The 24,865-nt window shown below is 65.4% G+C and overlaps 1 protein-coding gene across 1 annotated transcript; it reads left to right on the forward strand.

The window, feature by feature from the left end:
* The first annotated feature begins 23,109 nt into the window (after positions 1-23,109).
* LOC135283895 (serine/threonine-protein kinase pim-1-like) lies at positions 23,110-24,628 on the forward strand. Its single transcript, XM_064395044.1, has 3 exons — positions 23,110-23,653; positions 24,053-24,229; positions 24,525-24,628. The coding sequence occupies exons 1-3, from the start codon at positions 23,110-23,112 to the stop codon at positions 24,626-24,628; spliced, it is 825 nt and encodes a 274-aa protein (XP_064251114.1).
* The last annotated feature ends 237 nt before the right edge of the window (positions 24,629-24,865 follow it).

Raw genomic sequence — 24,865 nt, forward strand, 5'->3', positions numbered from 1 at the left:
GCCCCGCTGTGCCGCTCGCCAGCCCGATGGCTGCAAGGCGGTGGCCGCTGCCCGGCGCGCAGCAGGAAGCAGGTGAGAGCAAGGTGCCCGCGGCGGCCCGGCCCGCTTCAGCCGCGGGCACTGGGGGCCCTGGGCGCAGGGCTGATGGCTGGCTCTTGGCCGCAGGGCAAAAGAAGGAGCTGCAGGAGCTCTACCAGCTGGGTCCGCAGCTGGGCAGCGGTGGCTTCGGCACCGTTTTCTCGGGGACCCGCCTCTCGGACGGCAGCCCGGTAAGTGGCCGGCACGGCCGGGCGTGGCCGCAGGGTCAGGGCCGGGGCCGGGCAGGGCTTGAGCTCAGCCCCCCTGTGTCCATGGCTTGCAGGTGGCCATCAAGCGCGTGGCCCGGGAGAGCGTCCTGCAGTGGGTTGAGTGGGTGAGTGAGCGGGGCCAGCGGGCCGGAGCGGGCCGGGACGGGCAGGGATAGGCCCGGGGCCCCGGGGGCAGGGGGATGCCGTGGGCTGAACGGGCCAGGGCTCAGGCTGCGAGGCGGAGCGTGGCGGGCCCGGGGATGCCCGACACCGGGGCTGGGTCCAGGCAGGGGGGCAGCTGCCAAGCGTGCCCTGGGCGGGAGGGATCCCCAGCAGCAGGGAGGCTGCCCAAGGGGCCACTGGGGCACGCCGGGCAGGGGCAAGGGGAGGCACAGGGCAGCACCAGGACCGCTGGAGGCATTGTCTCGTTCCTGCAGCCCGAAGGCACCCGTGTTCCCATGGAGATTGTGCTGATGGAGAAGGTGGGCTCTGGCTGCCACAGCATCATCCAGCTCCTGGACTGGTTCGAGCTGCCTGACAGCTTCGTGCTGGTGCTGGAGCGCCCGGAGCGGTCTCAGGATCTCCTGCAGTTGCTGGCGCAGCAGGAGTTCCTGAGCGAGGAGGCGGCGCGCTGGCTTTTCTGGCAGGTGCTGGAGGCCGTGTGGCACTGCACCGCCTGCGGCGTCCTGCACCGGGACATCAAGCCGGAGAACCTCCTCGTGGACCCGGAGAGTGGCGACCTGAAGCTCATCGACTTCGGTTGCGGCACCTTCCTCCAGGAGCAGGCCTACACGCAATTTGCCGGTGAGCCACGGCCCGGGCCCTGCTCCCGCTGCCAGGCCCTGCATTGTGCCATTCCCTCCTGGGCCGTGGGGCGCGGCATTCATCCGGCTGCCGGCCGCCCCGTGCCACGGGGCAGATGCTGTGCCCCAGGAGCCGGCTGCCGGCTCTGCCGACACAGGGGGGCTGCAGAAGCCAGGCCCCGGCCCCTCGGCTTGGCAGGCCTGCGAGGGCTCCGGCTGCTCTTCCGGCCTTCTGTGCCTTGCCCAGCGGTTTCCTGGCTCCGGCCAATTGTCTGGGGCTGCAGGGTGCCCTTGGGGGAAGTTGTGTCCGCCGGGGCAGCCCCTGCCTCTGGCAGGAGGCTGGCGCCAGGCTCTGGAAGGCAGCAGCCTGCGCCCGGCCAGCCCCGCCTGTCTCCCCTAGGAACACACACGTACAGCCCGCCCGAGTGGATCTGCCTGGGCTGCTACCACGGCCATGCGGCCACCATCTGGTCCCTGGGTGTGCTGCTCTTCGAAATGGTCTGCGGCTACCTGCCCTTCCTGGACGACCACGACATCGTGCAGGGCCAGCTCTTCTTCGGGCAGCAGGTCTCTCCAGGTGGGTGTCAGCCTCCAGCAGCCGGGCTTTGGCAGATGGCAGCGCGCAGCCCGGCCCGGCCCTGGCGCGGCTCGGCGGCAGCTCCATGTGCCCTCAAGGGCCGGCCGCAGGAGCTGGCCCCTCAGGGGCCGGCTGTGGCACCTTGGCTGAAGGAGGTGGCCGTGTGCCGCCGTGCCGCCGTGCCGCAAAGGGCCGCTCTGAGCACTGGCAGCGTGGCCCGGGTTCTGCGGGCGCCGGCAGCAGCCGGGCAGGAGCCTTCTGCCCATGACCGGCGCTTTGTGCCTTCTCTCCCCAGAGTGCCGCCATCTGATCCGCTGGTGTTTGGCCAAGCACCCCGCGGACCGGCCGGCGCTGCAGGAGATCTTGCGCCACCCTTGGCTCTGCGGCGGGGACCTTTGATGCCCGGCTGGAGCCCCTGCAGCACCCAGGGACCGAGTCCCACGCAGGACTGAGGGCCACAACAATAAACCTGCCACCAACCCACTGCGGGCTGTCACGTCTGCTCCTTGGTAGCAACTTCAGCTAAAGAAACCTCTTGGGAGAAGGGGCAATCAGAGTGTTCCCTGCAGCCCTTGTCAAGGTTTTGATGCCTCTCCTCCATGGAGGTGGTTGTTCCAGCTCAGGCTGGAGTACGGGTGGTAGGAGGGGCTTTAGCAAGGCAAGAAAGGCAACAGTGAAACAAGAGCTGCCCTGTCAAACTGACAAAGCAACTTGGGCTCACCCGAGGTGACACATGGGCCTGCGTGTGCCTTCCAAGGGCCTCCGGCTGGCAGGAGCAGAGACCGTGCGCCTCTCCACAGCTGGAGAACAATTAGAAGTGGCAAGATGTCCTTTCAGGATGAGCCCTGACAAAAGGCTTCCTCTTTCTTGCCCTGAGATGGGAAGCAGGGCTGAGCCTTTGACCAGCTGGGACTGCAGCGTCGCAAGTCCCAGGCATGGAGCCCAGGGGAAATGTTGAGATGCTGGAGTCACTCCCATGGTGTTGGGCTCATTGGATCCCCCGTTAAAAAAACCAAAAAACCCACAGTTTGCCCTAAAATGACGGCTCAACCTCAGCTTGATGAGGGGACATTGGGGCTTGGCTGGGGCTGGAAATGCTCCCAAATGGCCTTGAACTCCTGAGGGAAGCGGGCCAGCAAGGAGGTGGCACTAGTGCTTTCAGGGAATTGCGAGGAGAGAGAAGGTCCCCTCTGAGCCTCCTCTTCTCCAGGATGAGAGAAACGGTGCTTGGAATGCCCATCTTTCTTTGCATTTACAGAACCTGACAGGCACAGTGAGTGCTTCTGGTGAGGAGGGAGGTGTGTGTGGGGTGTGCAGCCAATCAATAACGATGGTTAATGATGGCTTTGTTAGCCAACAGTGTAAAGGCCATTGCCATGGGCCTCATGGAGCTCACAGGCACAGCAGCCAGAGTGCCCATGGAGATAAAGGCCTCCCAGGCTCTCCGTGGCTGTGGGACACTCAGCTCAGCCCTCCGTGGCTGTGCGGCCCACCGGGGCCAGCAGGAGCCCCATGCCCAAAGCCATGCCAGGCATCCTCTCAGCACAGGCTGAGCCACTCTGGCTGGCAGAATCCTGTGGCACTTCAGCTCTCGGAGCATCCTCTCTGGTTTTGGCTGATCCCAGTGTCCTTGTCCCACACACCCTGGCTCTGCCAAGGACCACTGGCTTCTCTGGCTGCTGAAGGGTGTCCAACAGTGGAGCCACAGTGCCGTGAGGGACAGCGACCTTCCATTTGGGATTGCTTGGACCAGAACAATACCCGTGAGATGTGCTGTTGGATGGGATTCATGCCAGTATGTCCCAGCGGGATCCCCCCAAATCATCTACCCAAAGGGCTGAAAGCCCAAGCAGGTCCGCGCTGGCTCAGTGTTCTCCAGCTGTATCTGACTTGGCAGCAAGGGCTTGGAACTGTCCAGGAAACACCATCCTTCCAATCTAATCCTGACTGCAGGAAAAATGGTGGGATGGTCATGGTTGGCACTGCCGGGAAGCGATGGAAGGACACACCAGTGTCAGCCATGGGCAGCATGAGATACCAGAGGGAAATTCCTGTTGACCTGATTGATTATCCCTCTGCCATGAGGTCACCTGGCTCGTGGGTGATGGGAAGGCAATGCAGGTTTTATTTGAGGGGTTTAAGGGGAGTTTTGATTGTGTCCATCCGAGGATCCGTCTGGATTCTCTCTCCATCAGGTGCGAGATGAGCAGGGACAGGGTGTGCTGGGTGTAGAACTGACTGATGGACTGGTTTGCAATGGGATAGGATCCGTTTTCTTGCCAGAGAGTGGCACCCAGCTGGGTTTGGATTCAGGCTGGGACTCTACTGGATAGCACCCAGATGGTTTAGATGCTGCTGAGCAGGGCTTGCCCTGTTCAGGGACTTTTCAGTGTCCCTTTGGACAAGCCATGTCCCGTGCTCTGCCAGCAAGGAGGCGACAGCATCACCGCTGCCCTCCTCATGCCTGTGTGCTGCTTAGACAAGAATCTTCCATCCACTCTGCTCCAGAGGGCTCTCGAGTGCCCACGGGGAGCCCATTTTTCCCTCCTGTGGCACTGGGCAGCGCTGGGGCGGGGCAGGGCTGTGATGTCACACGCCTGTCATGCCGCAGCACTGTGACATCAGCATGCCTACTTAGGCCGGGCCAGCCCCCGCGGCTGCCAGTGCAGTCGCCATGGGCCGTGCCGGAGCCATGTGTGTCGGTGCCGTGCTCGTGACTGCGCTTGTGCTGCTGCTGGCCGCCGTGGCTCTCTGCTGGGCCATGGGCCGCTGGCAGCCACGGAGGCGGCAGGCAAGGACAGCCAGGAGGCGCAAGCGCCCCGGGCTGCGGCCCAGAGGCACACGGAGGAACCGGGGAGCCCCTGCGGCTCCCAGGCTCCGCAGGCCTCGGGCCACCCCTCGCAAGCGGCCAGGTGCCCCCGCCAGCCCCCTGGGCAGCTCCTGCAGCTGCGGCCCCTGCGTGGCAGTGGCCCGAGAGCTGCAGCAACTGATGAGCTTGCTCTGGGCTCCCAGCGGAACATCTGTGCCGCTCTACTCTGGGATGTGGCAGGCCCTGTGGAAAGAACTGCAGGAGCTGGTGCAGCGAGGCCACCTGCCCTGCTGTGGCTCGCCCAGCTCCTCCAGGAGCCCCCATCCCATTCAGAGGCAGCTCCCAGGAAGCGTCTCCGTCCCTGGGACAGCCTCAAGCCTTGCAAGGATGGCACACCAGGAGACACCCGCCATCCGTGCAAGAAGCTCCGGCTGTCAGAGAACGTCCATCCTGCCAGGAGCCTCGGCTATCTCTGACAGCCGCCATCCCTCAGAGAGGCTCAGTGAGACCTGTCAGCCTGCAGAAGCTGCAGAGCCCGGGCACAGGTCTCCCGGCTCCCTTGGACCCACGGACACGACGGGCGCAAACCTGAGCCATGACGTGGCCAGGGAAAGCCCGCGAGTCCAAGTGGAAGCCCAGCCTGAGGCAGGGGAGCCATCTCAGGAGCAGGTGGCAGAGCAGCCAGTGTCCTGCAGCTGGCACTTACCGGCCCACAGCTCCAGGGACGCTGTGCCGGCTGTGCCAGCGGGCAACAGCCCGTGCCTGGTGGAGGAGATGATCCTGGAGACACCGGGAGACCTCCACGTCCTGGAAGCTGCTCCCAGACAGCCACCGACCAGCAGCAAGTCTCTAGTAGAAGGTGAGATCTTCTGAGGAGCCGTCTGCGGCTCCCCTGGGGCTCGTGAGGGGCATTGCCAGGCCAGGCCAGGCCAGGGCCTCTGAGAGCAGCCTAGTCCCTGGCTGGTCTCAGTGTCTCTGATGGCACGGCTTGAAAAACCCCTGTGTGGTTTGCAGCTGCTCCTGGGACGCCCCTGTGGCCCAGCTCGGGCTGCAGCCCCGGCCGTGCAGCAGAGCAGGGTCCAGCGCAGGAGGCCGGGGACAGCGAGGGTGCCGCCGTGCCCCGCTGCAGCGGGGCTCCTGCAGCCGCCTGTGCGCGCTGCCCTGGCCCCGCTGTGCCGCTCGCCAGCCCGATGGCTGCAAGGCGGTGGCCGCTGCCCGGCGCGCAGCAGGAAGCAGGTGAGAGCAAGGTGCCCGCGGCGGCCCGGCCCGCTTCAGCCGCGGGCACTGGGGGCCCTGGGCGCAGGGCTGATGGCTGGCTCTTGGCCGCAGGGCAAAAGAAGGAGCTGCAGGAGCTCTACCAGCTGGGTCCGCAGCTGGGCAGCGGTGGCTTCGGCACCGTTTTCTCGGGGACCCGCCTCTCGGACGGCAGCCCGGTAAGTGGCCGGCACGGCCGGGCGTGGCCGCAGGGTCAGGGCCGGGGCCGGGCAGGGCTTGAGCTCAGCCCCCCTGTGTCCATGGCTTGCAGGTGGCCATCAAGCGCGTGGCCCGGGAGAGCGTCCTGCAGTGGGTTGAGTGGGTGAGTGAGCGGGGCCAGCGGGCCGGAGCGGGCCGGGACGGGCAGGGATAGGCCCGGGGCCCCGGGGGCAGGGGGATGCCGTGGGCTGAACGGGCCAGGGCTCAGGCTGCGAGGCGGAGCGTGGCGGGCCCGGGGATGCCCGACACCGGGGCTGGGTCCAGGCAGGGGGGCAGCTGCCAAGCGTGCCCTGGGCGGGAGGGATCCCCAGCAGCAGGGAGGCTGCCCAAGGGGCCACTGGGGCACGCCGGGCAGGGGCAAGGGGAGGCACAGGGCAGCACCAGGACCGCTGGAGGCATTGTCTCGTTCCTGCAGCCCGAAGGCACCCGTGTTCCCATGGAGATTGTGCTGATGGAGAAGGTGGGCTCTGGCTGCCACAGCATCATCCAGCTCCTGGACTGGTTCGAGCTGCCTGACAGCTTCGTGCTGGTGCTGGAGCGCCCGGAGCGGTCTCAGGATCTCCTGCAGTTGCTGGCGCAGCAGGAGTTCCTGAGCGAGGAGGCGGCGCGCTGGCTTTTCTGGCAGGTGCTGGAGGCCGTGTGGCACTGCACCGCCTGCGGCGTCCTGCACCGGGACATCAAGCCGGAGAACCTCCTCGTGGACCCGGAGAGTGGCGACCTGAAGCTCATCGACTTCGGTTGCGGCACCTTCCTCCAGGAGCAGGCCTACACGCAATTTGCCGGTGAGCCACGGCCCGGGCCCTGCTCCCGCTGCCAGGCCCTGCATTGTGCCATTCCCTCCTGGGCCGTGGGGCGCGGCATTCATCCGGCTGCCGGCCGCCCCGTGCCACGGGGCAGATGCTGTGCCCCAGGAGCCGGCTGCCGGCTCTGCCGACACAGGGGGGCTGCAGAAGCCAGGCCCCGGCCCCTCGGCTTGGCAGGCCTGCGAGGGCTCCGGCTGCTCTTCCGGCCTTCTGTGCCTTGCCCAGCGGTTTCCTGGCTCCGGCCAATTGTCTGGGGCTGCAGGGTGCCCTTGGGGGAAGTTGTGTCCGCCGGGGCAGCCCCTGCCTCTGGCAGGAGGCTGGCGCCAGGCTCTGGAAGGCAGCAGCCTGCGCCCGGCCAGCCCCGCCTGTCTCCCCTAGGAACACACACGTACAGCCCGCCCGAGTGGATCTGCCTGGGCTGCTACCACGGCCATGCGGCCACCATCTGGTCCCTGGGTGTGCTGCTCTTCGAAATGGTCTGCGGCTACCTGCCCTTCCTGGACGACCACGACATCGTGCAGGGCCAGCTCTTCTTCGGGCAGCAGGTCTCTCCAGGTGGGTGTCAGCCTCCAGCAGCCGGGCTTTGGCAGATGGCAGCGCGCAGCCCGGCCCGGCCCTGGCGCGGCTCGGCGGCAGCTCCATGTGCCCTCAAGGGCCGGCCGCAGGAGCTGGCCCCTCAGGGGCCGGCTGTGGCACCTTGGCTGAAGGAGGTGGCCGTGTGCCGCCGTGCCGCCGTGCCGCAAAGGGCCGCTCTGAGCACTGGCAGCGTGGCCCGGGTTCTGCGGGCGCCGGCAGCAGCCGGGCAGGAGCCTTCTGCCCATGACCGGCGCTTTGTGCCTTCTCTCCCCAGAGTGCCGCCATCTGATCCGCTGGTGTTTGGCCAAGCACCCCGCGGACCGGCCGGCGCTGCAGGAGATCTTGCGCCACCCTTGGCTCTGCGGCGGGGACCTTTGATGCCCGGCTGGAGCCCCTGCAGCACCCAGGGACCGAGTCCCACGCAGGACTGAGGGCCACAACAATAAACCTGCCACCAACCCACTGCGGGCTGTCACGTCTGCTCCTTGGTAGCAACTTCAGCTAAAGAAACCTCTTGGGAGAAGGGGCAATCAGAGTGTTCCCTGCAGCCCTTGTCAAGGTTTTGATGCCTCTCCTCCATGGAGGTGGTTGTTCCAGCTCAGGCTGGAGTACGGGTGGTAGGAGGGGCTTTAGCAAGGCAAGAAAGGCAACAGTGAAACAAGAGCTGCCCTGTCAAACTGACAAAGCAACTTGGGCTCACCCGAGGTGACACATGGGCCTGCGTGTGCCTTCCAAGGGCCTCCGGCTGGCAGGAGCAGAGACCGTGCGCCTCTCCACAGCTGGAGAACAATTAGAAGTGGCAAGATGTCCTTTCAGGATGAGCCCTGACAAAAGGCTTCCTCTTTCTTGCCCTGAGATGGGAAGCAGGGCTGAGCCTTTGACCAGCTGGGACTGCAGCGTCGCAAGTCCCAGGCATGGAGCCCAGGGGAAATGTTGAGATGCTGGAGTCACTCCCATGGTGTTGGGCTCATTGGATCCCCCGTTAAAAAAACCAAAAAACCCACAGTTTGCCCTAAAATGACGGCTCAACCTCAGCTTGATGAGGGGACATTGGGGCTTGGCTGGGGCTGGAAATGCTCCCAAATGGCCTTGAACTCCTGAGGGAAGCGGGCCAGCAAGGAGGTGGCACTAGTGCTTTCAGGGAATTGCGAGGAGAGAGAAGGTCCCCTCTGAGCCTCCTCTTCTCCAGGATGAGAGAAACGGTGCTTGGAATGCCCATCTTTCTTTGCATTTACAGAACCTGACAGGCACAGTGAGTGCTTCTGGTGAGGAGGGAGGTGTGTGTGGGGTGTGCAGCCAATCAATAACGATGGTTAATGATGGCTTTGTTAGCCAACAGTGTAAAGGCCATTGCCATGGGCCTCATGGAGCTCACAGGCACAGCAGCCAGAGTGCCCATGGAGATAAAGGCCTCCCAGGCTCTCCGTGGCTGTGGGACACTCAGCTCAGCCCTCCGTGGCTGTGCGGCCCACCGGGGCCAGCAGGAGCCCCATGCCCAAAGCCATGCCAGGCATCCTCTCAGCACAGGCTGAGCCACTCTGGCTGGCAGAATCCTGTGGCACTTCAGCTCTCGGAGCATCCTCTCTGGTTTTGGCTGATCCCAGTGTCCTTGTCCCACACACCCTGGCTCTGCCAAGGACCACTGGCTTCTCTGGCTGCTGAAGGGTGTCCAACAGTGGAGCCACAGTGCCGTGAGGGACAGCGACCTTCCATTTGGGATTGCTTGGACCAGAACAATACCCGTGAGATGTGCTGTTGGATGGGATTCATGCCAGTATGTCCCAGCGGGATCCCCCCAAATCATCTACCCAAAGGGCTGAAAGCCCAAGCAGGTCCGCGCTGGCTCAGTGTTCTCCAGCTGTATCTGACTTGGCAGCAAGGGCTTGGAACTGTCCAGGAAACACCATCCTTCCAATCTAATCCTGACTGCAGGAAAAATGGTGGGATGGTCATGGTTGGCACTGCCGGGAAGCGATGGAAGGACACACCAGTGTCAGCCATGGGCAGCATGAGATACCAGAGGGAAATTCCTGTTGACCTGATTGATTATCCCTCTGCCATGAGGTCACCTGGCTCGTGGGTGATGGGAAGGCAATGCAGGTTTTATTTGAGGGGTTTAAGGGGAGTTTTGATTGTGTCCATCCGAGGATCCGTCTGGATTCTCTCTCCATCAGGTGCGAGATGAGCAGGGACAGGGTGTGCTGGGTGTAGAACTGACTGATGGACTGGTTTGCAATGGGATAGGATCCGTTTTCTTGCCAGAGAGTGGCACCCAGCTGGGTTTGGATTCAGGCTGGGACTCTACAGGATAGCAGCCAGATGGTTTAGATGCTGCTGAGCAGGGCTTGCCCTGTTCAGGGACTTTTCAGTGTCCCTTTGGACAAGCCATGTCCCGTGCTCTGCCAGCAAGGAGGCGACAGCATCACCGCTGCCCTCCTCATGCCTGTGTGCTGCTTAGACAAGAATCTTCCATCCACTCTGCTCCAGAGGGCTCTCGAGTGCCCACGGGGAGCCCATTTTTCCCTCCTGTGGCACTGGGCAGCGCTGGGGCGGGGCAGGGCTGTGATGTCACACGCCTGTCATGCCGCAGCACTGTGACATCAGCATGCCTACTTAGGCCGGGCCAGCCCCCGCGGCTGCCAGTGCAGTCGCCATGGGCCGTGCCGGAGCCATGTGTGTCGGTGCCGTGCTCGTGACTGCGCTTGTGCTGCTGCTGGCCGCCGTGGCTCTCTGCTGGGCCATGGGCCGCTGGCAGCCACGGAGGCGGCAGGCAAGGACAGCCAGGAGGCGCAAGCGCCCCGGGCTGCGGCCCAGAGGCACACGGAGGAACCGGGGAGCCCCTGCGGCTCCCAGGCTCCGCAGGCCTCGGGCCACCCCTCGCAAGCGGCCAGGTGCCCCCGCCAGCCCCCTGGGCAGCTCCTGCAGCTGCGGCCCCTGCGTGGCAGTGGCCCGAGAGCTGCAGCAACTGATGAGCTTGCTCTGGGCTCCCAGCGGAACATCTGTGCCGCTCTACTCTGGGATGTGGCAGGCCCTGTGGAAAGAACTGCAGGAGCTGGTGCAGCGAGGCCACCTGCCCTGCTGTGGCTCGCCCAGCTCCTCCAGGAGCCCCCATCCCATTCAGAGGCAGCTCCCAGGAAGCGTCTCCGTCCCTGGGACAGCCTCAAGCCTTGCAAGGATGGCACACCAGGAGACACCCGCCATCCGTGCAAGAAGCTCCGGCTGTCAGAGAACGTCCATCCTGCCAGGAGCCTCGGCTATCTCTGACAGCCGCCATCCCTCAGAGAGGCTCAGTGAGACCTGTCAGCCTGCAGAAGCTGCAGAGCCCGGGCACAGGTCTCCCGGCTCCCTTGGACCCACGGACACGACGGGCGCAAACCTGAGCCATGACGTGGCCAGGGAAAGCCCGCGAGTCCAAGTGGAAGCCCAGCCTGAGGCAGGGGAGCCATCTCAGGAGCAGGTGGCAGAGCAGCCAGTGTCCTGCAGCTGGCACTTACCGGCCCACAGCTCCAGGGACGCTGTGCCGGCTGTGCCAGCGGGCAACAGCCCGTGCCTGGTGGAGGAGATGATCCTGGAGACACCGGGAGACCTCCACGTCCTGGAAGCTGCTCCCAGACAGCCACCGACCAGCAGCAAGTCTCTAGTAGAAGGTGAGATCTTCTGAGGAGCCGTCTGCGGCTCCCCTGGGGCTCGTGAGGGGCATTGCCAGGCCAGGCCAGGCCAGGGCCTCTGAGAGCAGCCTAGTCCCTGGCTGGTCTCAGTGTCTCTGATGGCACGGCTTGAAAAACCCCTGTGTGGTTTGCAGCTGCTCCTGGGACGCCCCTGTGGCCCAGCTCGGGCTGCAGCCCCGGCCGTGCAGCAGAGCAGGGTCCAGCGCAGGAGGCCGGGGACAGCGAGGGTGCCGCCGTGCCCCGCTGCAGCGGGGCTCCTGCAGCCGCCTGTGCGCGCTGCCCTGGCCCCGCTGTGCCGCTCGCCAGCCCGATGGCTGCAAGGCGGTGGCCGCTGCCCGGCGCGCAGCAGGAAGCAGGTGAGAGCAAGGTGCCCGCGGCGGCCCGGCCCGCTTCAGCCGCGGGCACTGGGGGCCCTGGGCGCAGGGCTGATGGCTGGCTCTTGGCCGCAGGGCAAAAGAAGGAGCTGCAGGAGCTCTACCAGCTGGGTCCGCAGCTGGGCAGCGGTGGCTTCGGCACCGTTTTCTCGGGGACCCGCCTCTCGGACGGCAGCCCGGTAAGTGGCCGGCACGGCCGGGCGTGGCCGCAGGGTCAGGGCCGGGGCCGGGCAGGGCTTGAGCTCAGCCCCCCTGTGTCCATGGCTTGCAGGTGGCCATCAAGCGCGTGGCCCGGGAGAGCGTCCTGCAGTGGGTTGAGTGGGTGAGTGAGCGGGGCCAGCGGGCCGGAGCGGGCCGGGACGGGCAGGGATAGGCCCGGGGCCCCGGGGGCAGGGGGATGCCGTGGGCTGAACGGGCCAGGGCTCAGGCTGCGAGGCGGAGCGTGGCGGGCCCGGGGATGCCCGACACCGGGGCTGGGTCCAGGCAGGGGGGCAGCTGCCAAGCGTGCCCTGGGCGGGAGGGATCCCCAGCAGCAGGGAGGCTGCCCAAGGGGCCACTGGGGCACGCCGGGCAGGGGCAAGGGGAGGCACAGGGCAGCACCAGGACCGCTGGAGGCATTGTCTCGTTCCTGCAGCCCGAAGGCACCCGTGTTCCCATGGAGATTGTGCTGATGGAGAAGGTGGGCTCTGGCTGCCACAGCATCATCCAGCTCCTGGACTGGTTCGAGCTGCCTGACAGCTTCGTGCTGGTGCTGGAGCGCCCGGAGCGGTCTCAGGATCTCCTGCAGTTGCTGGCGCAGCAGGAGTTCCTGAGCGAGGAGGCGGCGCGCTGGCTTTTCTGGCAGGTGCTGGAGGCCGTGTGGCACTGCACCGCCTGCGGCGTCCTGCACCGGGACATCAAGCCGGAGAACCTCCTCGTGGACCCGGAGAGTGGCGACCTGAAGCTCATCGACTTCGGTTGCGGCACCTTCCTCCAGGAGCAGGCCTACACGCAATTTGCCGGTGAGCCACGGCCCGGGCCCTGCTCCCGCTGCCAGGCCCTGCATTGTGCCATTCCCTCCTGGGCCGTGGGGCGCGGCATTCAGCCGGCTGCCGGCCGCCCCGTGCCACGGGGCAGATGCTGTGCCCCAGGAGCCGGCTGCCGGCTCTGCCGACACAGGGGGGCTGCAGAAGCCAGGCCCCGGCCCCTCGGCTTGGCAGGCCTGCGAGGGCTCCGGCTGCTCTTCCGGCCTTCTGTGCCTTGCCCAGCGGTTTCCTGGCTCCGGCCAATTGTCTGGGGCTGCAGGGTGCCCTTGGGGGAAGTTGTGTCCGCCGGGGCAGCCCCTGCCTCTGGCAGGAGGCTGGCGCCAGGCTCTGGAAGGCAGCAGCCTGCGCCCGGCCAGCCCCGCCTGTCTCCCCTAGGAACACACACGTACAGCCCGCCCGAGTGGATCTGCCTGGGCTGCTACCACGGCCATGCGGCCACCATCTGGTCCCTGGGTGTGCTGCTCTTCGAAATGGTCTGCGGCTACCTGCCCTTCCTGGACGACCACGACATCGTGCAGGGCCAGCTCTTCTTCGGGCAGCAGGTCTCTCCAGGTGGGTGTCAGCCTCCAGCAGCCGGGCTTTGGCAGATGGCAGCGCGCAGCCCGGCCCGGCCCTGGCGCGGCTCGGCGGCAGCTCCATGTGCCCTCAAGGGCCGGCCGCAGGAGCCGGCCCCTCAGGGGCCGGCTGTGGCACCTTGGCTGAAGGAGGTGGCCGTGTGCCGCCGTGCCGCCGTGCCGCAAAGGGCCGCTCTGAGCACTGGCAGCGTGGCCCGGGTTCTGCGGGCGCCGGCAGCAGCCGGGCAGGAGCCTTCTGCCCGTGACCGGCGCTTTGTGCCTTCTCTCCCCAGAGTGCCGCCATCTGATCCGCTGGTGTTTGGCCAAGCACCCCGCGGACCGGCCGGCGCTGCAGGAGATCTTGCGCCACCCTTGGCTCTGCGGCGGGGACCTTTGATGCCCGGCTGGAGCCCCTGCAGCACCCAGGGACCGAGTCCCACGCAGGACTGAGGGCCACAACAATAAACCTGCCACCAACCCACTGCGGGCTGTCACGTCTGCTCCTTGGTAGCAACTTCAGCTAAAGAAACCTCTTGGGAGAAGGGGCAATCAGAGTGTTCCCTGCAGCCCTTGTCAAGGTTTTGATGCCTCTCCTCCATGGAGGTGGTTGTTCCAGCTCAGGCTGGAGTACGGGTGGTAGGAGGGGCTTTAGCAAGGCAAGAAAGGCAACAGTGAAACAAGAGCTGCCCTGTCAAACTGACAAAGCAACTTGGGCTCACCCGAGGTGACACATGGGCCTGCGTGTGCCTTCCAAGGGCCTCCGGCTGGCAGGAGCAGAGACCGTGCGCCTCTCCACAGCTGGAGAACAATTAGAAGTGGCAAGATGTCCTTTCAGGATGAGCCCTGACAAAAGGCTTCCTCTTTCTTGCCCTGAGATGGGAAGCAGGGCTGAGCCTTTGACCAGCTGGGACTGCAGCGTCGCAAGTCCCAGGCATGGAGCCCAGGGGAAATGTTGAGATGCTGGAGTCACTCCCATGGTGTTGGGCTCATTGGATCCCCCGTTAAAAAAACCAAAAAACCCACAGTTTGCCCTAAAATGACGGCTCAACCTCAGCTTGATGAGGGGACATTGGGGCTTGGCTGGGGCTGGAAATGCTCCCAAATGGCCTTGAACTCCTGAGGGAAGCGGGCCAGCAAGGAGGTGGCACTAGTGCTTTCAGGGAATTGCGAGGAGAGAGAAGGTCCCCTCTGAGCCTCCTCTTCTCCAGGATGAGAGAAACGGTGCTTGGAATGCCCATCTTTCTTTGCATTTACAGAACCTGACAGGCACAGTGAGTGCTTCTGGTGAGGAGGGAGGTGTGTGTGGGGTGTGCAGCCAATCAATAACGATGGTTAATGATGGCTTTGTTAGCCAACAGTGTAAAGGCCATTGCCATGGGCCTCATGGAGCTCACAGGCACAGCAGCCAGAGTGCCCATGGAGATAAAGGCCTCCCAGGCTCTCCGTGGCTGTGGGACACTCAGCTCAGTCCTCCGTGGCTGTGCGGCCCACCGGGGCCAGCAGGAGCCCCATGCCCAAAGCCATGCCAGGCATCCTCTCAGCACAGGCTGAGCCACTCTGGCTGGCAGAATCCTGTGGCACTTCAGCTCTCGGAGCATCCTCTCTGGTTTTGGCTGATCCCAGTGTCCTTGTCCCACACACCCTGGCTCTGCCAAGGACCACTGGCTTCTCTGGCTGCTGAAGGGTGTCCAACAGTGGAGCCACAGTGCCGTGAGGGACAGCGACCTTCCATTTGGGATTGCTTGGACCAGAACAATACCCGTGAGATGTGCTGTTGGATGGGATTCATGCCAGTATGTCCCAGCGGGATCCCCCCAAATCATCTACCCAAAGGGCTGAAAGCCCAAGCAGGTCCGTGCTGGCTCAGTGTTCTCCAGCTGTATCTGACTTGGCAGCAAGGGCTTGGAACTGTCCAGGAAACACCATCCTTCCAATCTAATCCTGACTGCAGGAAAAATGGTGGGATGGTCATGGTTGGCACTGCCGGGAAGCGATGGAAGGACACACCAGTGTCAGCCATGGGCAGCATGAGATACCAGAGGGAAATTCCTGTTGACCTGATTGATTATCCCTCTGCCATGAGGTCACCTGGCTCGTGGGTGATGGGAAGGCAATGCAGGTTTTATTTGAGGGGTTTAAGGGGAGTTTTGATTGTGTCCATCCGAGGATCCGTCTGGATTCTCTCTCCATCAGGTGCGAGATGAGCAGGGACAGGGTGTGCTGGGTGTAGAACTGACTGATGGACTGGTTTGCAATGGGATAGGATCCGTTTTCTTGCCAGAGAGTGGCACCCAGCTGGGTTTGGATTCAGGCTGGGACTCTACAGGATAGCAGCCAGATGGTTTAGATGCTGCTGAGCAGGGCTTGCCCTGTTCAGGGACTTTTCAGTGTCCCTTTGGACAAGCCATGTCCCGTGCTCTGCCAGCAAGGAGGCGACAGCATCACCGCTGCCCTCCTCATGCCTGTGTGCTGCTTAGACAAGAATCTTCCATCCACTCTGCTCCAGAGGGCTCTCGAGTGCCCACGGGGAGCCCATTTTTCCCTCCTGTGGCACTGGGCAGCGCTGGGGCGGGGCAGGGCTGTGATGTCACACGCCTGTCATGCCGCAGCACTGTGACATCAGCATGCCTACTTAGGCCGGGCCAGCCCCCGCGGCTGCCAGTGCAGTCGCCATGGGCCGTGCCGGAGCCATGTGTGTCGGTGCCGTGCTCGTGACTGCGCTTGTGCTGCTGCTGGCCGCCGTGGCTCTCTGCTGGGCCATGGGCCGCTGGCAGCCACGGAGGCGGCAGGCAAGGACAGCCAGGAGGCGCAAGCGCCCCGGGCTGCGGCCCAGAGGCACACGGAGGAACCGGGGAGCCCCTGCGGCTCCCAGGCTCCGCAGGCCTCGGGCCACCCCTCGCAAGCGGCCAGGTGCCCCCGCCAGCCCCCTGGGCAGCTCCTGCAGCTGCGGCCCCTGCGTGGCAGTGGCCCGAGAGCTGCAGCAACTGATGAGCTTGCTCTGGGCTCCCAGCGGGACATCTGTGCCGCTCTACTCTGGGATGTGGCAGGCCCTGTGGAAAGAACTGCAGGAGCTGGTGCAGCGAGGCCACCTGCCCTGCTGTGGCTCGCCCAGCTCCTCCAGGAGCCCCCATCCCATTCAGAGGCAGCTCCCAGGAAGCGTCTCCGTCCCTGGGACAGCCTCAAGCCTTGCAAGGATGGCACACCAGGAGACACCCGCCATCCGTGCAAGAAGCTCCGGCTGTCAGAGAACGTCCATCCTGCCAGGAGCCTCGGCTATCTCTGACAGCCGCCATCCCTCAGAGAGGCTCAGTGAGACCTGTCAGCCTGCAGAAGCTGCAGAGCCCGTGGACAGGTCTCCCGGCTCCCTTGGACCCACGGACACGACGGGCGCAACCCTGAGCCATGACGTGGCCAGGGAAAGCCCGCGAGTCCAAGTGGGAGCCCAGCCCGAGGCAGGGGAGCCATCTCAGGAGCAGGTGGCGGAGCAGCCAGTGTCCTGCAGCTGGCACTTACCGGCACACAGCTCCCGGGACGCTGTGCCGGCTGTGCCAGCGGGCAACAGCCCGTGCCTGGTGGAGGAGATGATCCTGGAGACACCGGGAGACCTCCACGTCCTGGAAGCTGCTCCCAGACAGCCACCGACCAGCAGCAAGTCTCTAGTAGATGGTGAGATCTTCTGAGGAGCCGTCTGCGGCTCCCCTGGGGCTCGTGAGGGGCATTGCCAGGCCAGGCCAGGCCAGGGCCTCTGAGAGCAGCCTAGTCCCTGGCTGGTCTCAGTGTCTCTGATGGCACGGCTTGAAAAAACCCCGGTGTGGTTTGCAGCTGCTCCTGGGACGCCCCCGTGGCCCAGCTCGGGCTGCAGCCCCGGCCGTGCAGCGGAGCAGGGTCCAGCGCAGGAGGCTGGGGACAGCGAGGGTGCCGCCGTGCCCCGCTGCAGCGGGGCTCCTGCAGCCGCCTGTGCGCGCTGCCCTGGCCCCGCTGTGCCGCTCGCCAGCCCGATGGCTGCAAGGCGGTGGCCGCTGCCCGGCGCGCAGCAGGAAGCAGGTGAGAGCAAGGTGCCCGCGGCGGCCCGGCCCGCTTCAGCCGCGGGCACTGGGGGCCCTGGGCGCAGGGCTGATGGCTGGCTCTTGGCCGCAGGGCAAAAGAAGGAGCTGCAGGAGCTCTACCAGCTGGGCCCGCAGCTGGGCAGCGGTGGCTTCGGCACCGTTTTCTCGGGGACCCGCCTCTCGGACGGCAGCCCGGTAAGTGGCCGGCACGGCCGGGCGTGGCCGCAGGGTCAGGGCCGGGGCCGGGCAGGGCTTGAGCTCAGCCCCCCTGTGTCCATGGCTTGCAGGTGGCCATCAAGCGCGTGGCCCGGGAGAGCGTCCTGCAGTGGGTTGAGTGGGTGAGTGAGCGGGGCCAGCGGGCCGGAGCGGGCCGGGACGGGCAGGGATAGGCCCGGGGCCCCGGGGGCAGGGGGATGCCGTGGGCTGAACGGGCCAGGGCTCAGGCTGCGAGGCGGAGCGTGGCGGGCCCGGGGATGCCCGACACCGGGGCTGGGTCCAGGCAGGGGGGCAGCTGCCAAGTGTGCCCTGGGCGGGAGGGATCCCCAGCAGCAGGGAGGCTGCCCAAGGGGCCACTGGGGCACGCCGGGCAGGGGCAAGGGGAGGCACAGGGCAGCACCAGGACCGCTGGAGGCATTGTCTCGTTCCCGCAGCCCGAAGGCACCCGTGTTCCCATGGAGATTGTGCTGATGGAGAAGGTGGGCTCTGGCTGCCACAGCATCATCCAGCTCCTGGACTGGTTCGAGCTGCCTGACAGCTTCGTGCTGGTGCTGGAGCGCCCGGAGCGGTCTCAGGATCTCCTGCAGTTGCTGGCGCAGCAGGAGTTCCTGAGCGAGGAGGCGGCGCGCTGGCTTTTCTGGCAGGTGCTGGAGGCCGTGTGGCACTGCACCGCCTGCGGCGTCCTGCACCGGGACATCAAGCCGGAGAACCTCCTCGTGGACCCGGAGAGTGGCGACCTGAAGCTCATCGACTTCGGTTGCGGCACCTTCCTCCAGGAGCAGGCCTACACGCAATTTGCCGGTGAGCCACGGCCCGGGCCCTGCTCCCGCTGCCAGGCCCTGCACTGTGCCATTCCCTCCTGGGCCGTGGGGCGCAGCATTCAGCCGGCTGCCGGCCGCCCCGTGCCACGGGGCAGATGCTGTGCCCCAGGAGCCGGCTGCCGGCTCTGCCGACACAGGGGGGCTGCAGAAGCCAGGCCCCGGCCCCTCGGCTTGGCAGGCCTGCGAGGGCTCCGGCTGCTCTTCCGGCCTTCTGTGCCTTGCCCAGCGGTTTCCTGGCTCCGGCCAATTGTCTGGGGCTGCAGGGTGCCCTTGGGGGAAGTTGTGTCCGCCGGGGCAGCCCCTGCCTCTGGCAGGAGGCTGGCGCCAGGCTCTGGAAGGCAGCAGCCTGCGCCCGGCCAGCCCCACCTGTCACCCCTAGGAACACACACGTACAGCCCGCCCGAGTGGATCTGCCTGGGCTGCTACCACGGCCATGCGGCCACCATCTGGTCCCTGGGTGTGCTGCTCTTCGAAATGGTCTGCGGCTACCTGCCCTTCCTGGACGACCATGACATCGTGCAGGGCCAGCTCTTCTTCGGGCAGCAGGTCTCTCCAGGTGGGTGTCAGCCTCCAGCAGCCGGGCTTTGGCAGATGGCAGCGCGCAGCCCGGCCCGGCCCTGGCGCGGCTCGGCGGCAGCTCCATGTGCCCTCAAGGGCCGGCCGCAGGAGCTGGCCCCTCAGGGGCCGGCTGTGGCACCTTGGCTGAAGGAGGTGGCCGTGTGCCGCCGTGCCGCCGTGCCGCAAAGGGCCGCTCTGAGCACTGGCAGCGTGGCCCGGGTTCTGCGGGCGCCGGCAGCAGCCGGGCAGGAGCCTTCTGCCCGTGACCGGCGCTTTGTGCCTTCTCTCCCCAGAGTGCCGCCATCTGATCCGCTGGTGTTTGGCCAAGCACCCCGCGGACCGGCCGGCGCTGCAGGAGATCTTGCGCCACCCTTGGCTCTGCGGCGGGGACCTTTGATGCCCGGCTGGAGCCCCTGCAGCACCCAGGGACCGAGTCCCACGCAGGACTGAGGGCCGCAACAATAAACCTGCCACCAACCCACTGCGGGCTGTCACGTCTGCTCCTTGGTAGCAACTTCAGCTAAAGAAACCTCTTGGGAGAAGGGGCAATCAGAGTGTTCCCTGCAGCCCTTGTCAAGGTTTTGATGCCTCTCCTCCATGGAGGTGGTTGTTCCAGCTCAGGCTGGAGTACGGGTGGTAGGAGGGGCTTTAGCAAGGCAAGAAAGGCAACAGTGAAACAAGAGCTGCCCTGTCAAACTGACAAAGCAACTTGGGCTCACCCGAGGTGACACATGGGCCTGCGTGTGCCTTCCAAGGGCCTCCGGCTGGCAGGAGCAGAGACCGTGCGCCTCTCCACAGCTGGAGAACAATTAGAAGTGGCAAGATGTCCTTTCAGGATGAGCCCTGACAAAAGGCTTCCTCTTTCTTGCCCTGAGATGGGAAGCAGGGCTGGGCCTTTGACCAGCTGGGACTGCAGCGTCGCAAGTCCCAGGCATGGAGCCCAGGGGAAATGTTGAGATGCTGGAGTCACTCCCATGGTGTTGGGCTCATTGGATCCCCCGTTAAAAAAACCAAAAAACCCACAGTTTGCCCTAAAATGACGGCTCAACCTCAGCTTGATGAGGGGACATTGGGGCGTGGCTGGGGCTGGAAGTGCTCCCAAATGGCCTTGAACTCCTGAGGGAAGCGGGCCAGCAAGGAGGTGGCACTAGTGCTTTCAGGGAATTGCGAGGAGAGAGAAGGTCCCCTCTGAGCCTCCTCTTCTCCAGGATGAGAGAAACGGTGCTTGGAATGCCCATCTTTCTTTGCATTTACAGAACCTGACAGGCACAGTGAGTGCTTCTGGTGAGGAGGGAGGTGTGTGTGGGGTGTGCAGCCAATCAATAACGATGGTTAATGATGGCTTTGTTAGCCAACAGTGTAAAGGCCATTGCCATGGGCCTCATGGAGCTCACAGGCACAGCAGCCAGAGTGCCCATGGAGATAAAGGCCTCCCAGGCTCTCCGTGGCTGTGGGACACTCAGCTCAGCCCTCCGTGGCTGTGCGGCCCACCGGGGCCAGCAGGAGCCCCATGCCCAAAGCCATGCCAGGCATCCTCTCAGCACAGGCTGAGCCACTCTGGCTGGCAGAATCCTGTGGCACTTCAGCTCTCGGAGCATCCTCTCTGGTTTTGGCTGATCCCAGTGTCCTTGTCCCACACACCCTGGCTCTGCCAAGGACCACTGGCTTCTCTGGCTGCTGAAGGGTGTCCAACAGTGGAGCCACAGTGCCGTGAGGGACAGCGACCTTCCATTTGGGATTGCTTGGACCAGAACAATACCCGTGAGATGTGCTGTTGGATGGGATTCATGCCAGTATGTCCCAGCGGGATCCCCCCAAATCATCTACCCAAAGGGCTGAAAGCCCAAGCAGGTCCGTGCTGGCTCAGTGTTCTCCAGCTGTATCTGACTTGGCAGCAAGGGCTTGGAACTGTCCAGGAAACACCATCCTTCCAATCTAATCCTGACTGCAGGAAAAATGGTGGGATGGTCATGGTTGGCACTGCCGGGAAGCGATGGAAGGACACACCAGTGTCAGCCATGGGCAGCATGAGATACCAGAGGGAAATTCCTGTTGACCTGATTGATTATCCCTCTGCCATGAGGTCACCTGGCTCGTGGGTGATGGGAAGGCAATGCAGGTTTTATTTGAGGGGTTTAAGGGGAGTTTTGATTGTGTCCATCCGAGGATCCGTCTGGATTCTCTCTCCATCAGGTGCGAGATGAGCAGGGACAGGGTGTGCTGGGTGTAGAACTGACTGATGGACTGGTTTGCAATGGGATAGGATCCGTTTTCTTGCCAGAGAGTGGCACCCAGCTGGGTTTGGATTCAGGCTGGGACTCTACAGGATAGCAGCCAGATGGTTTAGATGCTGCTGAGCAGGGCTTGCCCTGTTCAGGGACTTTTCAGTGTCCCTTTGGACAAGCCATGTCCCGTGCTCTGCCAGCAAGGAGGCGACAGCATCACCGCTGCCCTCCTCATGCCTGTGTGCTGCTTAGACAAGAATCTTCCATCCACTCTGCTCCAGAGGGCTCTCGAGTGCCCACGGGGAGCCCATTTTTCCCTCCTGTGGCACTGGGCAGCGCTGGGGCGGGGCAGGGCTGTGATGTCACACGCCTGTCATGCCGCAGCACTGTGACATCAGCATGCCTACTTAGGCCGGGCCAGCCCCCGCGGCTGCCAGTGCAGTCGCCATGGGCCGTGCCGGAGCCATGTGTGTCGGTGCCGTGCTCGTGACTGCGCTTGTGCTGCTGCTGGCCGCCGTGGCTCTCTGCTGGGCCATGGGCCGCTGGCAGCCACGGAGGCGGCAGGCAAGGACAGCCAGGAGGCGCAAGCGCCCCGGGCTGCGGCCCAGAGGCACACGGAGGAACCGGGGAGCCCCTGCGGCTCCCAGGCTCCGCAGGCCTCGGGCCACCCCTCGCAAGCGGCCAGGTGCCCCCGCCAGCCCCCTGGGCAGCTCCTGCAGCTGCGGCCCCTGCGTGGCAGTGGCCCGAGAGCTGCAGCAACTGATGAGCTTGCTCTGGGCTCCCAGCGGAACATCTGTGCCGCTCTACTCTGGGATGTGGCAGGCCCTGTGGAAAGAACTGCAGGAGCTGGTGCAGCGAGGCCACCTGCCCTGCTGTGGCTCGCCCAGCTCCTCCAGGAGCCCCCATCCCATTCAGAGGCAGCTCCCAGGAAGCGTCTCCGTCCCTGGGACAGCCTCAAGCCTTGCAAGGATGGCACACCAGGAGACACCCGCCATCCGTGCAAGAAGCTCCGGCTGTCAGAGAACGTCCATCCTGCCAGGAGCCTCGGCTATCTCTGACAGCCGCCATCCCTCAGAGAGGCTCAGTGAGACCTGTCAGCCTGCAGAAGCTGCAGAGCCCGGGCACAGGTCTCCCGGCTCCCTTGGACCCACGGACACGACGGGCGCAACCCTGAGCCATGACGTGGCCAGGGAAAGCCCGCGAGTCCAAGTGGAAGCCCAGCCTGAGGCAGGGGAGCCATCTCAGGAGCAGGTGGCAGAGCAGCCAGTGTCCTGCAGCTGGCACTTACCGGCCCACAGCTCCAGGGACGCTGTGCCGGCTGTGCCAGCGGGCAACAGCCCGTGCCTGGTGGAGGAGATGATCCTGGAGACACCGGGAGACCTCCACGTCCTGGAAGCTGCTCCCAGACAGCCACCGACCAGCAGCAAGTCTCTAGTAGAAGGTGAGATCTTCTGAGGAGCCGTCTGCGGCTCCCCTGGGGCTCGTGAGGGGCATTGCCAGGCCAGGCCAGGCCAGGGCCTCTGAGAGCAGCCTAGTCCCTGGCTGGTCTCAGTGTCTCTGATGGCACGGCTTGAAAAAACCCCTGTGTGGTTTGCAGCTGCTCCTGGGACACCCCTGTGGCCCAGCTCGGGCTGCAGCCCCGGCCGTGCAGCAGAGCAGGGTCCAGCGCAGGAGGCCGGGGACAGCGAGGGTGCCGCCGTGCCCCGCTGCAGCGGGGCTCCTGCAGCCGCCTGTGCGCGCTGCCCTGGCCCCGCTGTGCCGCTCGCCAGCCCGATGGCTGCAAGGCGGTGGCCGCTGCCCGGCGCGCAGCAGGAAGCAGGTGAGAGCAAGGTGCCCGCGGCGGCCCGGCCCGCTTCAGCCGCGGGCACTGGGGGCCCTGGGCGCAGGGCTGATGGCTGGCTCTTGGCCGCAGGGCAAAAGAAGGAGCTGCAGGAGCTCTACCAGCTGGGTCCGCAGCTGGGCAGCGGTGGCTTCGGCACCGTTTTCTCGGGGACCCGCCTCTCGGACGGCAGCCCGGTAAGTGGCCGGCACGGCCGGGCGTGGCCGCAGGGTCAGGGCCGGGGCCGGGCAGGGCTTGAGCTCAGCCCCCCTGTGTCCATGGCTTGCAGGTGGCCATCAAGCGCGTGGCCCGGGAGAGCGTCCTGCAGTGGGTTGAGTGGGTGAGTGAGCGGGGCCAGCGGGCCGGAGCGGGCCGCGACGGGCAGGGATAGGCCCGGGGCCCCGGGGGCAGGGGGATGCCGTGGGCTGAACGGGCCAGGGCTCAGGCTGCGAGGCGGAGCGTGGCGGGCCCGGGGATGCCCGACACCGGGGCTGGGTCCAGGCAGGGGGGCAGCTGCCAAGCGTGCCCTGGGCGGGAGGGATCCCCAGCAGCAGGGAGGCTGCCCAAGGGGCCACTGGGGCACGCCGGGCAGGGGCAAGGGGAGGCACAGGGCAGCACCAGGACCGCTGGAGGCATTGTCTCGTTCCTGCAGCCCGCAGGCACCCGTGTTCCCATGGAGATTGTGCTGATGGAGAAGGTGGGCTCTGGCTGCCACAGCATCATCCAGCTCCTGGACTGGTTCGAGCTGCCTGACAGCTTCGTGCTGGTGCTGGAGCGCCCGGAGCGGTCTCAGGATCTCCTGCAGTTGCTGGCGCAGCAGGAGTTCCTGAGCGAGGAGGCGGCGCGCTGGCTTTTCTGGCAGGTGCTGGAGGCCGTGTGGCACTGCACCGCCTGCGGCGTCCTGCACCGGGACATCAAGCCGGAGAACCTCCTCGTGGACCCAGAGAGTGGCGACCTGAAGCTCATCGACTTCGGTTGCGGCACCTTCCTCCAGGAGCAGGCCTACACGCAATTTGCCGGTGAGCCACGGCCCGGGCCCTGCTCCCGCTGCCAGGCCCTGCATTGTGCCATTCCCTCCTGGGCCGTGGGGCGCGGCATTCATCCGGCTGCCGGCCGCCCCGTGCCACGGGGCAGATGCTGTGCCCCAGGAGCCGGCTGCCGGCTCTGCCGACACAGGGGGGCTGCAGAAGCCAGGCCCCGGCCCCTCGGCTTGGCAGGCCTGCGAGGGCTCCGGCTGCTCTTCCGGCCTTCTGTGCCTTGCCCAGCGGTTTCCTGGCTCCGGCCAATTGTCTGGGGCTGCAGGGTGCCCTTGGGGGAAGTTGTGTCCGCCGGGGCAGCCCCTGCCTCTGGCAGGAGGCTGGCGCCAGGCTCTGGAAGGCAGCAGCCTGCGCCCGGCCAGCCCCGCCTGTCTCCCCTAGGAACACACACGTACAGCCCGCCCGAGTGGATCTGCCTGGGCTGCTACCACGGCCATGCGGCCACCATCTGGTCCCTGGGTGTGCTGCTCTTCGAAATGGTCTGCGGCTACCTGCCCTTCCTGGACGACCACGACATCGTGCAGGGCCAGCTCTTCTTCGGGCAGCAGGTCTCTCCAGGTGGGTGTCAGCCTCCAGCAGCCGGGCTTTGGCAGATGGCAGCGCGCAGCCCGGCCCGGCCCTGGCGCGGCTCGGCGGCAGCTCCATGTGCCCTCAAGGGCCGGCCGCAGGAGCTGGCCCCTCAGGGGCCGGCTGTGGCACCTTGGCTGAAGGAGGTGGCCGTGTGCCGCCGTGCCGCCGTGCCGCAAAGGGCCGCTCTGAGCACTGGCAGCGTGGCCCGGGTTCTGCGGGCGCCGGCAGCAGCCGGGCAGGAGCCTTCTGCCCGTGACCGGCGCTTTGTGCCTTCTCTCCCCAGAGTGCCGCCATCTGATCCGCTGGTGTTTGGCCAAGCACCCCGCGGACCGGCCGGCGCTGCAGGAGATCTTGCGCCACCCTTGGCTCTGCGGCGGGGACCTTTGATGCCCGGCTGGAGCCCCTGCAGCACCCAGGGACCGAGTCCCACGCAGGACTGAGGGCCACAACAATAAACCTGCCACCAACCCACTGCGGGCTGTCACGTCTGCTCCTTGGTAGCAACTTCAGCTAAAGAAACCTCTTGGGAGAAGGGGCAATCAGAGTGTTCCCTGCAGCCCTTGTCAAGGTTTTGATGCCTCTCCTCCATGGAGGTGGTTGTTCCAGCTCAGGCTGGAGTACGGG

This window comes from Passer domesticus, chromosome 19 (assembly GCF_036417665.1).
Source record: "Passer domesticus isolate bPasDom1 chromosome 19, bPasDom1.hap1, whole genome shotgun sequence".
NCBI lineage: Eukaryota > Metazoa > Chordata > Aves > Passeriformes > Passeridae > Passer > Passer domesticus.

What these genes read in the sequence shown, in the direction of transcription:
- LOC135283895 (XM_064395044.1), top strand. Translation starts at nt 23,110, where the DNA reads ATGCCCGACACCGGGGCTGGGTCCAGGCAGGGGGGCAGCTGCCAAGCG. An exon ending in GGCCTACACGCAATTTGCCG is followed by an intron (nt 23,654 to 24,052) that starts GTGAGCCACGGC and finishes TGTCTCCCCTAG; the next exon opens with GAACACACACGTACAGCCCG. An exon ending in CGGGCAGCAGGTCTCTCCAG is followed by an intron (nt 24,230 to 24,524) that starts GTGGGTGTCAGC and finishes TTCTCTCCCCAG; the next exon opens with AGTGCCGCCATCTGATCCGC.